At 40.0% G+C, this 16,855-nt stretch overlaps 1 protein-coding gene across 1 annotated transcript in view; it reads right to left on the reverse strand.

Moving 5' to 3' along the window:
* C7H18orf63 (chromosome 7 C18orf63 homolog) overlaps positions 1-6,508 on the reverse strand; it is a 59,396-nt gene extending 52,888 nt beyond the window's left edge. Inside the window, 3 exon segments of the mRNA XM_054985864.1 lie at positions 22-78; positions 1,040-1,118; positions 6,375-6,508. Coding sequence (XP_054841839.1) covers positions 22-78; positions 1,040-1,118; positions 6,375-6,508 — 270 coding nt within the window.
* Positions 6,509-16,855: the final 10,347 nt, after the last annotated feature.

The following is a 16,855-nucleotide window of genomic DNA, read 5'->3' on the forward strand; positions in this document are numbered from 1 at the left end:
AAAAAAATTATCATCACTTACTGTAGCTCCATGTTTCTCTACATAGGCTTGACACTTTCCTGATTTGTAACAGAGTATCTAAAATAAGGGGAGAAAGCAACCAACAATCAAGTTTCTTATCCATTTTCTCAGTTATGATATACAATGATGATGACCTCACATTTATAGAGGAAAGACCAATCAGAGTTCAGTCTATTTGGTTTAATAGCGAATAATTCTGTATCAGAGACAAAACAAACTGTTTTTACGTCTATTATTATAATGGCATTAAACCGATATGCTGTTGCCTTAATTACAGGATGAAGCTATAAAATTCCTTGCAAGTTTAGGACAAGACTTTCCCACAGGTAGGAGCAATGCCCTCCAATTTTAGGGCTCTCTAGCCACAGCATAAGTAGGAAAGCATAATCACTTACGACTAGACAGTAATAACCCAATCTTAACACCTGCTACTCCAAGACATAGGAACATAAGTTAAGGTGTTACAAAATCATAGTTTACTGTATTTATATCCCATATTTCTCCCTAGTGGTGATACAAAGTGGCTTACATAGATCGCTTTAGATTTTATCCTCATAACAACCTTGTGAGGTAGGTTAGACTGAGAGTGTGTGGTTAGAATGTCAGACAAAGCTCTGGGAGACCCATGTTTTAATCCCTACTCTACCATGGGAGACCTTGGGCCATCACTCTCTCTCAGTTCGGAATACCGTTCAGGGTGGTTGCTGCGAGGATAAAATGGAGGAGGGGAAAATAATGTTGTAAGCCATTCTGGGTACCCAGAGTGGGGAAAGCAGGGAATGTATATAAATAAATAAATAACTTTACAGATGAATATGCAAATAATTAGGATCAAGGAGTGTTGAATCACATTAACAGTACAATCCTAGGCAGAATTCTTCTACTCTAAGTCTATTGATTTCTATGGATTTAGACTGGAGTAACTCCACGTAGGAGTTACCATGACTCTGCCAACAAAGCAATCTGAATGTATACCCTGAATCAGTAGTAAAGTAAGTAAGTGAAATATTACACTGACCGTCATAACTACTAAAATTTGATTCAGTGTTCCAGGGACAGGTGAAGAAAGGACATCTTGATGCAGAAGCAAGAGCTGCCTATGTAAAAGTATTGAAAGCATGTCACTGACTTCTTACTAAACCTCTTACTAAGAATAATTATTATGGAGTAAGGCTAATGGGAAATAATGATCAAAAGTATAAATAATTAATGTTGCCCCAAATTACCCCAGATTGCTGAAGAAACAAACTGTACCAACATTCAAAAACTGAAATTTTAAGCACACTTAGCCTTAGACATCATAAGCAAAACAGTTTTATCTTGATGAGCTTTAGATGGCTTTATCCTCATGCGTGCATATTTTTCCCTTCCCCTCTCATTTCAAGCAGCAACTGAAGAGCCCCAGGTTTACGAAGCTTTTGCTCTAACTCCAGTTTGCTGTGATGTCTAAATGTAGAAACCATAACAAATTATGGTTAATCCCGAGGTATGAAAATAAAAGAGTTTTCTTACAAGGTCAGAGCTTTTGCGGATGACATGTTAATAGTAGAGGATCCAATTGAAAATATGCCAAAGGTAATAGAGAAAATAAAAGAGTTTGGAGATTTGGCTGGATTTTACGTGAACAAAAAGAAGTCAAAGATTTTATGTAAGAATATGACTAAACAGAAGCAGCAAGAGCTAACGGAGATAACAGACTGTGAGGTGACTAATAAAGTAAAATATCTTGGCATTGAGCTGACTGTGAAAAATATAGATTTGTTCAAAAATAATTATGAGAAACTGTGGATACAAATAGAGAGAGACTTAATAAAATGGAACAAACTGAATTTATCATGGCTGGGAAGAATTGCAGCAGTAAAAATGAACGTCTTACCACGTGTGATGTTCTTGTTGCAAACTATACCAATTATCTGAGACTCCAAACAATTTGATAAATGGCAAAGGAAAATCTCAGATTTTGTGTGGGCAGGCAAGAAACCACGAGTGAAAATGAAGGTTTTACAAGATGTGAAGGAAAGAGGTGGCTTGCAACTGCCCAACATAAGACTGTATCATGAAGCAGTATGTCTTGTATGGTTGAAAGACTGGATAATGTTAAAAAACCGTAAGTTGCTGGCCCTGGAGGGACATAAAAAAATATTTGGATGGCATGCATACATGTGGTATGACAAAGTAAAAGCGGACTCTATGTTTTTGCATCACTATATTCGGAGAAGCCTCTTCATGGTCTGGAAGAAATACAAGTTATATATGGAAGATGGAATTCCTTCATGGGTGGTTCCGTATGAAGTAATAGATCCAAGAACTGTCGATAACGAACAGCAATGTCTAACCTACAAGGAGATTACACAAATACAACATTCAAAGCTGAGAATAAAGACAGAAGAATTATCTCCTTGTTATGGATGGTTCCAGTACAGACAGATCAGAGACCTTTATAATGCGGACTGCCAGAGAGGAGGAATAAGATTGGAAAATTCGGAGTTAGAGGAAGTGATACTACAAGAAGGCAAGAAAGAAATATCCAAGATTTACAAATTACTTTTAAAATGGTTTACGGTGGACGAAACAGTAAAAGTCCAGATGGTGAAGTGGGCAATAAACTTTCATAAAGAAATAACAATGGAGGCATGGGAGTACCTATGGAAAAATACAGTGAAGATTTCAACTTGTACGAACATTAAAGAGAATGTGTACAAAATGATTTACAGATGGCATTTAACACCAAAGAAAATTGCGCTAGGAAATACTAACATGTCAGACAAATGCTGGAAATGTAAAAAGCATGAAGGATCATTTTATCATATGTGGTGGACATGTGAAGTAGCTAAATAGTACTGGGGAGAAATAATTGAAGCAATAAATGAGATTTTACAAATACAAATAAACAAGAACCCAGAATTGTTGCTACTGAACTTGGGAATGGAAGCAGTTCCAACGCAGTATAGAACATTGTTATTTTACATGACTGCAGCGGCAAGACTTTTGTATGCGCAGAAATGGAAGACACAAGAAATACCAACTGTAGAAGACTGGATTTATAAATTGCTGTACATGGCAGAAATGGATAAAATGACAAGGAAACTTAAAGATCTTGACCTAGGACAATATATTGTTGATTGGGGGAAATTGAAACAATTTTTGGAAAAAAAGTGGGATGTAAAAGGAGAACTGTGGCAGTTTGAAATTTTTTTAAAAAACAATGTTGCAATGAGAAGAGAGAAGGGATCTTACCATTTAGGGGGAATGTAATTATAATCTAAGCCCCTTAATATTTAATAATAATAATAATAATTTAATAATTATAATTAATAATTATAATCTAAGTCCCTTAATATTTAAGGGAATTTTACATTGAATATATGAGATAATAAGAAGGGGTAAATAGATATCTCAATGAGGTATACTATATATGATATATAACATAAAATAATGGGTTAGTGGATCAGACTTTACATTATAACATATTATGTGGTTATGCTATATGGTGTTGTGTGCTGTGCTACATTGGTGGTATAGCATACAATATATATATATTACTATAATATATACTACATTGATAGTGTATTTGATGGAGTATATGCCTAAAAGAAAAGAAATAGAATAAGTTTAAAGTAAGAGATAGTGCGATCCCTGCTATATATTATACTATATTGTTATGTTATATTGATATGAGATATACTATATTGATAGTACGTTTGATAGAGTTTATGTAAAAGAATAAGAATGTGCTTAGAGTAAGAGATATTATGATTCAAAGTTGGTAGGAAAATATAAATGAAATAGATTTAAGTAATAAGAAGGGTTAAGGGTTGGAAAGCTGTTGGAAGTCAATAGGGAGGGGGGAGGAAAAGGGTGGGGGACAGAGTAAGGGGAAAATGGGATTATATGTGTTAAATTTGGAAAATTTTCTTTTGTTTTTCCACTCACCAATAAAATTTTATTAAAAAAAAATTATGGTTAATCAATAGCTGTAAAATGTGGGTCATGCTGAGCTTGACCTTTTCAGGTGTTAATTAGTTTAGCCTTATGTTGTCACAATGTTCTTTCTTTGAATAGATGTTACATTTAAGCTACTCCGCTCATCTTCCTCCATTAGGAGTGGTCCTCACCCACTCTTATGAACTGTTTTCTCTTCAATTGGCTTCTTTTTGTAAATCTCTCCATACCTCTGTGTCTTGTTTGCACAGTAATTCTAAATATGAATTGCTATGGATTAACACTCCATGCATCTGATGAAGTAAGCGCTAACTCATGAAAGCTTATGCTAGAATAAATCATATTAGTCTTCAATGTACCACTGGACTTCTGTTTTGCTAACTGTACATATGAATCCTACTGGCCCAATCCGAAGCTTAGTATGTCAGCATATACTACAAAAAAGGTTTAATATTGGGAAGGGATACCAGTCAGTCAAATAGAATTGCCAATGAAATTTCATCTACACTGATAGTGACTTTGGAGATCTATACTGAGACAAAATTGTTTGGATCCTTTCCAGTCTGGTTTCAGGCCTAGTTATGGGACTGAAACAGCCTTGGCCACTCAGGAGGATGACCTGTGCTGAGAGATGGTCAGAGGGACTCTTCATTCTCCTGGACCTCTCAGTAGCTTCGATACCATCAATCATAGTATCCTTTCTGGACTGCCTTTTGGGGTTTGGATGCACCATTTTGTAATGGTTCTGGCCTACCTGGACGTAGGTTTCAGAAGGTGGTGCTAGGGGACTGCTGCTTAGCCCCTTGGCCTTTGAGGTCTTGCAAGGTTCCAGATTATCCTCTATACTCTTTAACATATACATGAAACACTTGGGTACGGTCACTGTAGTGTATGCTAGAGTAGATTACTGTATTCTACATGGGGCTGTCCTTGAAAAATGTTCAGAAACTTTAATTGATACAGAATGCTGCACATAGGATTTTGATGGGAGAGGGCTAAAGGGATCATATCACTCCAGTCTTGGCCTGTCTACTAGTTCCCAATCTGTTTCTAGGAACAATTTAAAGAGCTGGTGTTGACCTTTAAAGCCCTATATGGCTTGGGACCAGCATACTTGAAGGACCATTTACTTCATTATGAGTTTACCTGTCCACTGTGTTCCTGTTCTGAGGTCCTGTTTCAGCTGCTTGCACCTTCTGAGATTAGGTGGGTGTCAACCTGGGAGAGGGCCTTCTTGATTGTGGCACCAAAACTCTGCAGCTCTCTCTCTATGAAGACTCTTTTGTCCCTTCTGGGTGGGTGAAAAGGTTTTGTTTGTTTGTTTTGGCATTCCTTGAGTGATCCCTACTTTCTGCCCTGTATTTTGTCGTTTTATGTTTTTGTATATGTATTTTAGGTTTGATTTTAATTTGTTTTAATAGTGTGTTTTTCTGGTTAGAATGGTTTTTAAGATGTGATTTCATTATATATTATTTTAATTTGTCAGCTGCATTGGTTGCCCTGATGAGGGCAGAAAGGTGGAATATAAATTCTGTAAATAAATAAGCAGGATTAAAGTCCAGTGGCACCTTAGAGACCAACAAGATTGTCAGGGTAAAAGTTTTCAAAAGTCAAAGCTTCCTTCTTCAGATATCTCTAATCTTTCTGTTCTACAGCAGACTAACAGGGTTACTTACTTTAAATTGTAAATAAATAAAATACCAATTTTGTAAGAGCTGCAAAATTTTCTAGGGGGGTGGGGTGCTGAGTAATCCTAATTACAAGAGAGTTATTTTGATTCTTGCTTCTTTTGTTCCCGTGGAGTCAGTCTACAATGTTCAAAATTAGTTGACACTTTGATCCTGTCCATATGAACTGATGCAAATGTTTTCATATCAGAACATTTCTTAGAAATGGGTCTTAAGCCTTTAATCATCCACATTTATTATTAACTGGCTGCCTAATGATGGCTTCAGTCACATAAGTAATTACAGCCTTTGTTCCCAAATCCTTTTAAAACTAGCCATTATCAGTGTACAATTGACGGGCAGGACTTAGAACTCTAAACCATGGGAACTTGCTAACAATAACATTAAATCAGCAGAACTGTTGCAAGTTGCAACTGTTTATACTTTCTGAATAAGTTTCAGTACAAGGAGACCCTTGCAAATATATGTAATCAATATAAGCAAGTATTCATAATAAGCAACATGTGAATAAAAATCTCCATCTCTAATTACTTTTAAATTTTGTATTCGCTAGAAACTTCACAAGGACAACTATATGCAAAAATATGTGTATTAAGCATCTTATGTCTAGGAGACATTCTCATTCAGTTTACTTCAGCAAACTATTAATAACACACACATCCATTTCAACTTATTGATTTTCTGTCTTGTAACTACCAAACCATCCAATAACTTTTTCTCTACCTGCACATCTTCCTTTGTGCTGTTCTAATTTCGTTTTCTGCCAAATGAGAACTCAATGTAATTTTCATGGCACACAGTTTTCGCAGCTCAGGCAGAGTGGAGAAAAACAGAAACTGGCACTTAGCATCATTCATGTTACTTTGATAATGATTACAACTGAGCAATCCAACCTTTAACATATGAGAAAAAAAGGTTACTCGCACAAAAAGACATATACACACTGATACAACTTCATTCTAAAAATATGGCTATTTATAATATAATGTAGCACTTAATTTTGACAGTGAAATACAACTATGGACAGTATATATATTATTTGAATTTAAACTTAAATGGAAGTACACGTTCTATGCCCCAAACAAATGTGCTTGGATCATCTTGATAAGATCCAAACATTGAGGAAAACTATTCCACATTCTCTCTATAATATATAGGTTAGAGACTAATAGCCCAATCCTAAACATTTATTCAGAAGCAAGTAAGAGATGTGAAGAGCCAGGGGAAAAAAACTGGAAAAATTGAGGGGTGGGGGGTGGGGAGAACACTTTTCCTAACTTTTTTTTCTGAGCTCATAAAAAGTATCTCACTCATTCCAAATATATATAGCATGAAAATGTCTGAGGACTCCTATGAAATACTGAAACACCCATGAAATATTTTTCTTTTAGAATGAGTAAAATGTTTTTTAAGGCAAGACTTTTCTTACTCAAAATGTATAAACCAGAAAAAGCCTGAGATTTTTTTTCAGTTTTGGGGGAACACTTGAATGATGGTTATGTTAACAGGCCTTCCCTGAAGTCTGATTGGTATTACTCTGTCAGACTTTACGCTGCAGCTCTTGACTGCTTGTGCTATGTCTCACCACACTATTAGAGCAACACCATTTCTTTTGAGTTTGTCATTTCTTCAGTAAAACACTTTGTGGTTTTCTGATTGATAATGTCCTGAGTCAGTCCGCATTAGTTCACTCACACCCAGGACTGCAATGTTTAAACGTTCTATTTCTTGTTTTATAATTTCTATCTTACCTGTCTTCACACTTCTCACATTCCATGTTCCTATTATGCGTGTTGCACAGCTTTGGACATTCTTTTTGCATCTATTTACATCCACAACTGGACATCCTTTCAGCTTTAATCCAGTCCCATCATTAAGAATAGCACTATTCGTACTTGACGTCAGCTCTTTCCCAGTAACCAATTGAGTGCCATCTGACCTGGGGGGTCCTGTCTTCCAGCACTAAATCTTTTTTTCATTTTGGATTGTCTCATCATAGGGTTTTCAAGGTAAGAGATTAGCAGAAGTGGTTTACCATTGCCGCCTTCTGATGTGTAGTACTAACCAGGGTTAGTTGAAGTGACACAGCCGTTGTCTTAGTACAATTTAATTGTACTGCAACGTGTGTCCATTCCAAAGCATACTTTCTTGTTGTTTCCATCTAATGTAATGCATGTAGGGCCCACCTTCGAAATTTTTGTTCCAGTCAGATTGCAAATGGTATAGGCTACATCCTCGGCCACACTTACAGGACTTTCATCTTCTACTGCATGTATCCTATGAGTTAAGGGTTGATGTTTCACATTACTTTGCGTCATAGATCTGTAAACTCTTCTAATGTGGTCAATGAGATCACAATTGTAAGAGTTTGCATTTTTAAATCCACAGGCTGTGAAGGCATGGAATCCAACACAATGATAACAGCTGTCTCGATCTTTCTCTTCTTTGGTTCTTTGACAACTTTCAAAACACGTCCAGGGATCCCCCAACATGGGATCGTTCTTCTCTTGATATCGAAGTGGTGCCTGAAAGTCTGGTACATTTTTAGTCAGAGATTCTATAGCCAGGGTCAACATCAAAGCCGAATCAAAGGCCAAGGTGGATTTAGACAGTAGTTGCCTCTGGATTTTCTTATCATTTACTGCACAGACTAACCAATCCCTTAACATCTGTGTCAATGCGGCACTATAACTGCAATTTTGAGAGAACGTCCTTGGTTCAGCTACGAACTTCCCTATGGACTCCACAGACTTTCGAGATCGTGAATTCAATTTAAAACACTCCACTATCTCACTAGCAGGCAGATTAAAGTGGTTCCTCAGCAAATTTACTAACTTGCCAAAGGTTTTACTACTGGTTTTTTCAGGTAGTGATAATTTCTCAGTATTCCTCCCAAGTTTGTTGCTTTGGATCAAATTGTGACACAGTACCCACGGTGGCAGCCATTTTCTCCTATCTTGAGGAATTACTTACAACATCAACCAAAAAATAGAGGAACACACCCTTCTGAGGCTGGTTGTTTGTCAAGACGGGGATTCAGTTTATCCTTATTGCCACATGTTCTATCGTGAACACCATGGCACACCGGCTTTATATACAATAAACAGTTTTTTATTCAGCTCTCACTCAGGCTCAACCTGCATTTCTAGTCAGCCTCTTAGTCAAGCTTCAGCAGCCACCAATTTGCTATAGGAGCACTGAAAGGCCAAGACTGAAGAACACGCAGAGCAGAAAGCTGTCCCCTAGAGGCTGCTTTGTACTTATTACAACAACTATATTATGCTGCATGTCAACACACCAATGTAATTGTGGAATAGTGTTACTGTTAACATCACAGGTGAATGGTAAGGCAGGAAGTTGCCATCATATCCATATAGGAAAACTGCAGCTTGTACGGGTAGCGTGAACCCTACTAGTGCCTTCTTTACACAATCATATCAAGAGAGAGAAGAGCATCAAAAAAGCTGTGTCTCAGCCCAACTAAGCATTCAGAAAATCATGTTCTGGAAACTGAGAACTGGACGCATTATGATTGTAGTTGTGACTTCTGATATATTAACAGTAGTGACGACTACTGTGAAGAGATGTTAGTCATACAAATGAAAAACTTCAAGCAGAGGTCTTTGGGCTTAGTATGTTTGTTCAGTGGCTTAATAGGAGACCTCTTAAGAATAAGAATAAAAATATTGCCAAAGTTACAATAATACTTTTATAGCAAGCCTAATTTCTTCTCTCCCCCCAAAAAGTTGACAGAAAATGTAGATGTGTGGGGGTGAAGAGAATTTGAAAATGAGAACTAAATCATGTAACTGTTGTTTCTGCCCCCTCCCCTAGTGATGAAGCAGAGAAAAAAAAACAGTCCAGCACAGTCCATCAACAGAATTTGTTTGGATCCCTTTAGGAGAAAGGTGGGGTGTTTATGGGATAAACAAATTAATCTTTTAATGCCTTGATGTGGATTGGGGTGGATTAACCCATTATATAAGACCCAGGGAGGATCTATGGTTCAGAGGAAGTACATAGGCTTTCCATGCAGAAGGTCCTGGGTTCAGTTCTTGATACCTACAGTAAAAAGGAACGCAGGCGCAGGTGTTGGGGAAGACTCTTCTTTACCTGAGACTCTGGAGAGTTGATGCCAACCATAGATACTAAACTAAGCAGACTAGTATATATGTGGCAGGAAAAGGTAGTCTAGTGTATATATGGCAGTTAAATGCATTCAATGGGAGAGTTCAGGACACAGGTCTTGCTGGGACTGCCCCAAAGCCAAACTGCTGGGCGCCCCTGAATCAATTCCCTCTTAGCCCAACTTACCTCACAGGATTGTTGTGAGGATAAAAACAAAATAAATGTCTCCCCTCACCCCACAAACTTATCTCAATACATTTGGGATTAAATGTAGTAAAAAAGCAGTGTGGTGGGAAAAACGTCAGCATAACATTTCTGTGACTCGCTCGTCAGCGGACAATACCTGATGCTGGCAAATGAGACAGCCGGGAGGTTGCTGTGGGAGAGAGAGAAGAGTCCGAGATAGGATAGAACGAACAGAAAGAATAATCAAGAAAGACGGTGAAGAAAAAAGTGGAGTGAGAATAAAAGAGAGGCTGGACAAGGAAGGAACAATTGTAGGTGAGGGGGCTTGTCCCGACTACCCCTGTGACGGGGGTCAAGGAGTTTCCTGTTCCACTCGCTGTACGTCTCCGCTACAGATTCGCGCCTATCTCCTCCCAGCCGCCGCCCACCCTGCCTCACGTTTTCCCGCCTTCCCTGAGCTTCTGCAAGGAGTCGGCGCTGGAGCTGACCGGGGGAGGCTGGAGGAATGCGTGAGAGAGACCGGAAGACGGCACGGCATGGCTATGTAACTTTGAGCAACTTAAAACAGAAAGGGGGCTTTGTAACATGGCTTGTCCTACTTTTCCTCTGGCAGTCTTGGAGCTGGGCATCGCACGTAGGAGCTCCACCAGCTCAAGGGGAAAGTGTTGGAAAAGCATCCGGAACTAGCAAGTTGTAATGCTGCTTTATCTCTCAGAATTGTTACAAGGACAGGACATTTTTCTCCAGGCAGTTGGAAATTTTACGTACAAACAGAAATTTCTGCAATCCCGTTCCCTGTACATGCTGTCTGTCTGCATTTTTAATGTTTATGACTTATTTTGGCAGTTCTTTTCCAATGCTACAATTCAGCAAGCTGGTGTTACAGCTTCTCTTTGTAAATTTTCATAATTTAATGGCAGTGTATTTTCTTCATATGAAGAAATGTGAAGAAAGATACAATGGCACCTCTTGGTGGTGGTTTCATTAAAGTAGCACATTTTTCAACACACAGTGTTAGGGTCTATTCGATGGAACATGTTTAACTCTTGATTTCTCAGTACACAAACTCTTGAGAATGTTATTATTATTTATTATTCACATTTATAGTCTGCCTTTCTCACTGAGACTCAAGGCGGATTACACAGTATGAGGTTAATACAATCAGTATCAAGTAAGTACATTTCAATACAATACCATAAGGTAAACAGATACAAGTTTAAAGACATAGCATTAGCAAGGATCCAAGAAATAGTAGAAAATACTGAAGCAAAACAGTTCTAGGACTAACATTAGACAAAATGGAGCGCTGGTTGTACATAGGAGTACATATTTAAAGCGGCAGATAATATAAAAGGCAAAAATGGTGATGAAGTCTATGATCCCCAACTCGTTAGTGAAGCATCCATCCCTTCAATACAGTCCTCCCATTTGAGTAAAAAGCCTTTTTGAATAGTTTGGTTTTGCATCGTTTACAGGAAAGCCAGGAGAGTGGGGGCTCTTCTGACTTCCTCAGGCAGATCATTCCACAGGATAGGGGCCACCACACAGAAAGCCTGTGTACAGGCTGCTTCTGACTTCACCTGTGTGCAGCCTGGTACCTGCAGGAGACCTGCAGGAGAAAACAACAGATTGATATTGAACCCAGACAAGACTGAAGTGATGCTTGTTGGGAAGGCAGAGATCTTGAAGGACATTGTACTGCCCACTTTCGATGGAGTTCATCTGACCCTTGCAGACTGAGAGCCAAACTACAAGTGACGTCTTACACAGGTTGGACACTAGTCGGCTTCCCTCAAGTTTTGATGGAAAATGTAGGCATCCTGGTCTTGCAGCTGTAATGGAGAGCCAGGCTGTAAAACCAGGGTGCCTACATTTCCCATCAAAACTTGAGGGAAGCTGACAAGTGTCCAACCTGTGTAAGGCGTCACTTGTAGTTTGGCTCTCAGTCTGCAAGGGTCAGACGAACTCCATCGAAAGTGGGGAGTACAATGTCCTTCAAGATCTCTGCCTTCCCAACAAGCATCACTTCAGTCTTATCTGGGTTCAATATCAATTTGTTGTTTTTTCAACCATTTCACCACGGCTGTCAGGCAGCGATCTAAGGTTTCCACTGCATCCTGTAGTTTGGTGCATTTTCAACCTGCCCTTTCTCCAAAGAACTCAGGCAATCATAATTGTTCTCCTTTCTTCCATTTTTATCCTCACAACAACCCTGTGATGTATGCTAAGGTTGAGAGATAGTGACTGGCTCAGCCTCATCCAGTAAGTTTCATGGGAAGCAGGGATTTGAACCTGGATGTTCCTGGTCCTAATCAAGCCCTCTTGACTCTAAGCCACTCTAGTCCTTGTTGAATGTGTTAACTGATTCCTGTTAAAAGTGTTGCATTTGAGGTGATGTCAGGTGATACGAAAGCTCTGTCTGAGGTGTTTGAGTTGTGATGGCTCATCAGAAGTATTTCAGGGTCAGCCAGGACTATGATAGGCAGCATCTCTCCAGGGTCTTAGGCAGAGATCTCACATTATCTACTATCTGATCTTTGTAACGGGAAATGCCATGGATTTAGCTTGGGATCTTCTGCTTGCAAAGCAGATGTTCTACCACTGAGTCACATCCCAATGCCCCTCAAAGGAGCTGAGCAGGGAAGCAACAGCTGCACCCAGGGAAAGTTCACTTAACCAGTTTGATGTAGTGGTTAAGAACAGCAGGACTCCAATCTGAGAACCAGGATTCTCCACTCCTTCGCTTGAAGCCAGCTGGGTGACCCTGGGTCAGTCACAATCCTTCTAGAGCACTCTTTCCCATCCACTTCACAGGGTGATTGTTGTGAGGATAATCCTACTATATAAAAGGCAAACGGTGTTCCTGACAATTCACTTCCTACCCTAGTGCACCTCCAGATGGCGCTGCCATGGAGGGAAGCCCAAGCAAGACAACCCGTCCCTCCAGAGAGCGTGCAACAGCAGGAAGCCCAGCCAGGATCAGGTGGCAATTCCAGGCCCCCCTTCACCCAGCTGGGATCAGGAGCGAAGCAGGGGGCAATGCCCACCCCCTGCCATCACCCAGCTGGGATCCAGACCGGAACAGACAGCAATGCCATCCACCCCCTTCACCCAACTAGGATTAGGAGCAAAGCAAGTGGCAATGCCTTCCCCCCACCTTCACCTGGCTGGGATCTGGCATGGAGCAAGAGGAAATGCCCACTCCTCCCTTCACCCAGCCGGGATCAGGAGTGGAGCAGGTGGCAATGCCCGCCTCCCTTCACTCTGCTGGGATCAGGAATGGACCAGGTGGCAATGCCCACCCTGCCTTCACCCAGCTGGAATCAGGAGCGGAGCAGGTGGCAATGCTTATCCCCAGCCTTCACGAAGCCAGTATCAGTAGTGGAGCAGGTGGCAATGTCCATCTCCTGCCTTCACCCGGCCGGGATCAGTCACAGAGGAGGAGGCAATGCCCGCTTGCCCGCCCTATCCTTTCTAGAGCCTGTTGTGTTTTTTTCCCACAACGGGCTTTGTTACTAGTAACAACATACTTTGTAAACCGCTCTGAGTGGGCATTAAGTTGTCCTGAAGGGCAGTATATAAATTGAATGTTGTTGTTATTGTTGTACAAGACCTTCCCCACATCAATATTCTATTGGGGAGCATCGCATAGAAACAAAACAGCATGAATACAGGCATTACACTAGAATCTTCAAAATAAACATTATTGGTATGAAACAAGCAGGCCCCTTAGAGGTACCTATTTAACATGTCTCTCACTGCTTCTGCTTAGTCCTGTGTGAGCACTGTGTAGAATCAGAAATCCAATGATTCCAAGCTGAGATTTTATTGGCTTTGATAAAATTCAGTTTCAAAGTTTTTCCTACTATGTTGGAGACAGGAAAAAGTAGACTGGTCACAAATATGTAAGATATAATGATATTGGCAATGGTTATGTTAAAATACTTAGGTTGCATTACAGATATGCCATAGATTTTTGTACAGCCTCTTGGCCAACTGCAGCATCCTTCTTTACAGCCCCTTCTGACCTTTGTGAAAATGTGCATCAAAGCACTACTTCCACATTGCCTTCACCCTCAATTCAGAGCTGTGCCAACTAATCATATAACTACTAAATGATGTCCTCTGTTTGACTCCCTCTGGGCAGAACTATATATTACATGATGTAGTTCAACGATCCTTTTAACCAAACTTGCATAGACTGAAGCTGCTAGGACTGCAGTCTGAAAGGTCAATGTAGAAAGCACAGGGGAATTTAATCTTGCTCCATTACCCTTCCTTCCTGTTGGAAATCAGGAGATGGAAGCTGGTTTTACTTCAACTGGGGACAATCAAGGTGCCCATTTTTTTCTCCAATGGAGTCAAATCTATATAGGTCTGCCCTCACAGTATGAATTACTGGAAATATCTGGAAGAGCGGAACATTTAGGGTAAGAAATGGAGAGAATGGAGGAGGGTTATATGAGAGATGGTGTTGTCAATTAAAGAGAAAAGGGTTTATTTCTCAGTTTGTTGGTCTTGTAAATGGCATCTTAAAAAAGATACCAGGTGAACACATGTAAGGAAGGGGTTGCAAAGACATGATGCTACAATAGAAAAGACCCTGCTCCTGGTAGCTACCCACCTCATTTCTGAATATGAAGGTACACAGAGCAAGGTTTTTGCTGAGAATGTAACAGCTGGGCACATTCTTACGGGAATATGCAGCCCTTTAAATGTCCTGGTGGTTTAAGGCTTTAAGAACCACCATTTTGAATGATGTACTGAAAAACTGGAAGCCAGTATCTTGCCATCTTCTATAGTGGGCTGGATTTCTCCCCAATACTCTATTCCAGGTAACAGTCTTACCATCGTATACTGGAGCAATTTCCAAACAGTCATTAAGGGCAGTTCTGTATAGAGTATACTGCAGTAGTTTATCCTGGATGTGATCACTGCAACAGCATGTAGCTTTTTTTGTCATCAAGTAACAGCCAGTTTATGGCAACTAGGGTTGCCAGCCTCCAGGTGGTGGCTGGAGATCTCTCGAATTACAACTGATCTCCAGTCCACAGAGATCAGTTCACCAGGAGAAAATGGCTGCTTTGGAGGGTGGACTCTATGGAATTATAGCCTGCTGAGGTCCTTTCCCTCCTCAGACCCTGCCATCTCCAGGCTTCACCCCCCAAATCTCCAGGCATTTCCCAACCTGGAGATGGCAACCCTATAGGGTTTTCAAGGCAAGAGATATTCAGAGGTAGCTTGTCATTGCCGGCCTCTGCATAGCATCCTTAGCCTTCCTTGGTGGTCTCCCATACAAGTAGTAACCAGAGTTAACTCTACTTAGCTTCCAAGATCTGATGAGACAGGGCTAGCCTGGGCTATCCAAGTCAGAATACAGCATGTATAACCATGGCCAAATCTTGCTTTCCACCATGACATTGGTAGACCTACCAAAGCTGGTTAAAATGTCACATGCCATAGATAACACCTGAGTCTACATCTAGAAGCACACATTTAATCATGTCCCCATGCTATGAATATGCTATTTTGAGGAGAATGCACCTCTATCCTTTTCAAGTCAGGTTGATTTTATTTATAGTTCTTTGCTATGACTGTTTATTTATTTATTTATTTATTTATTTATTTATTTATTTATTTATTTATTTATTTATTTATTGGAACAATTGAACTGAATGGAACATGTAAGATACACTATTTACATCACGTTTGATACATAATCAACTGAGGAATATTTTTAAAAGCTAAAGAATAAATAGATGTAAAGATTGCTTGGTCCTAAACACCCGAATCAGGCCTAAAGAAAAAAAGAGTGAGGCTTGTGGGGTTTTAAACACATTTACAGTGAAATTCTATGTATGCTTATTTAGGAGTAAGGGCTGCTTTTTAATGGGCTTATTCCCAAGTAAGCAAGCATAGAACTGAAACCCTGTTGTGGAAGCAAAACTAAAAAAGGACCATTGACACACTTCAGAGACCACCAGCTTTATGGTAGCATCAGCTTTTCAGATGTATAAAGTGAAATATCAGACACAAACAGCTGGTTAGGGGGATTGTAAAACAGGGAGCTCAAAGGTCACAAAGTCCAAGAGTTCATAACACTTCTGTGCAAACCTTGAAAGAGTATTAAAGATAAGCACTAAATTATTTCTTGTATCTCTCTGTGCATGTGTAATAACTGAGGTGCTTATGCTAACAATTAAAGAAAAAAATTGAAGTGCTGTATCTGTATATATGCTAAAAAAATTCTTAACGAGTCTGATGAAGACAGCTGTAGCACAGGAATCTTGTTAGAATAAATCTGTTTTAAGGCGCCTTTTGTTTTTATTGCAGCAGACTAGCAGAGCTAGAACTTCAGTCGCCAGTGGCAAGCTTTTGTTACAATATATCTGTTACCCTTTTTAAAGTCCCACGAGATTCTGTGATTAAAAGGGAGAGGACTAAGGATGACGTTGAAATACAAGAGGATGCTGGTAGTGTTAGTGCAACACCCATCCAACACCTACGCCTCCAACAAAGAAGTGCTGCCTTTTATTGGTTCCAACAAATTTGGGCTGATCTTAATAAAAGGTATTCCACGGCTTTTACTAACAGCGTCTATTTCCAGCTGCTTACGCCAAGGTGGATCCCCGTTCCGTTTTCTTTTTTTCCCTTTTGCTTTTCTTCAGTCGAAAGAAAGCAGCAACGCTGCTTCCCTGCTGCTTGGAATCTAGGGAGAAGGGAAAAAGAAAAGTGCAAAGCGCCAGCTAAGCCTTTCGATGAGCAAACTATCAGCCAAGGCTTTTCTCAGCCAATGAAAATCCAGCGAGGAGGGGCCGAAGGCGGGACTGGTCCCCGGGGATCCAATGGGTGCGCTCCAGCGAGGGGGCGGAGGCAGGAGTCTTCTGGGT

The sequence above is a fragment of the Eublepharis macularius genome, chromosome 7 (assembly GCF_028583425.1).
Source record: "Eublepharis macularius isolate TG4126 chromosome 7, MPM_Emac_v1.0, whole genome shotgun sequence".
NCBI classification, from domain to species: domain Eukaryota; kingdom Metazoa; phylum Chordata; class Lepidosauria; order Squamata; family Eublepharidae; genus Eublepharis; species Eublepharis macularius.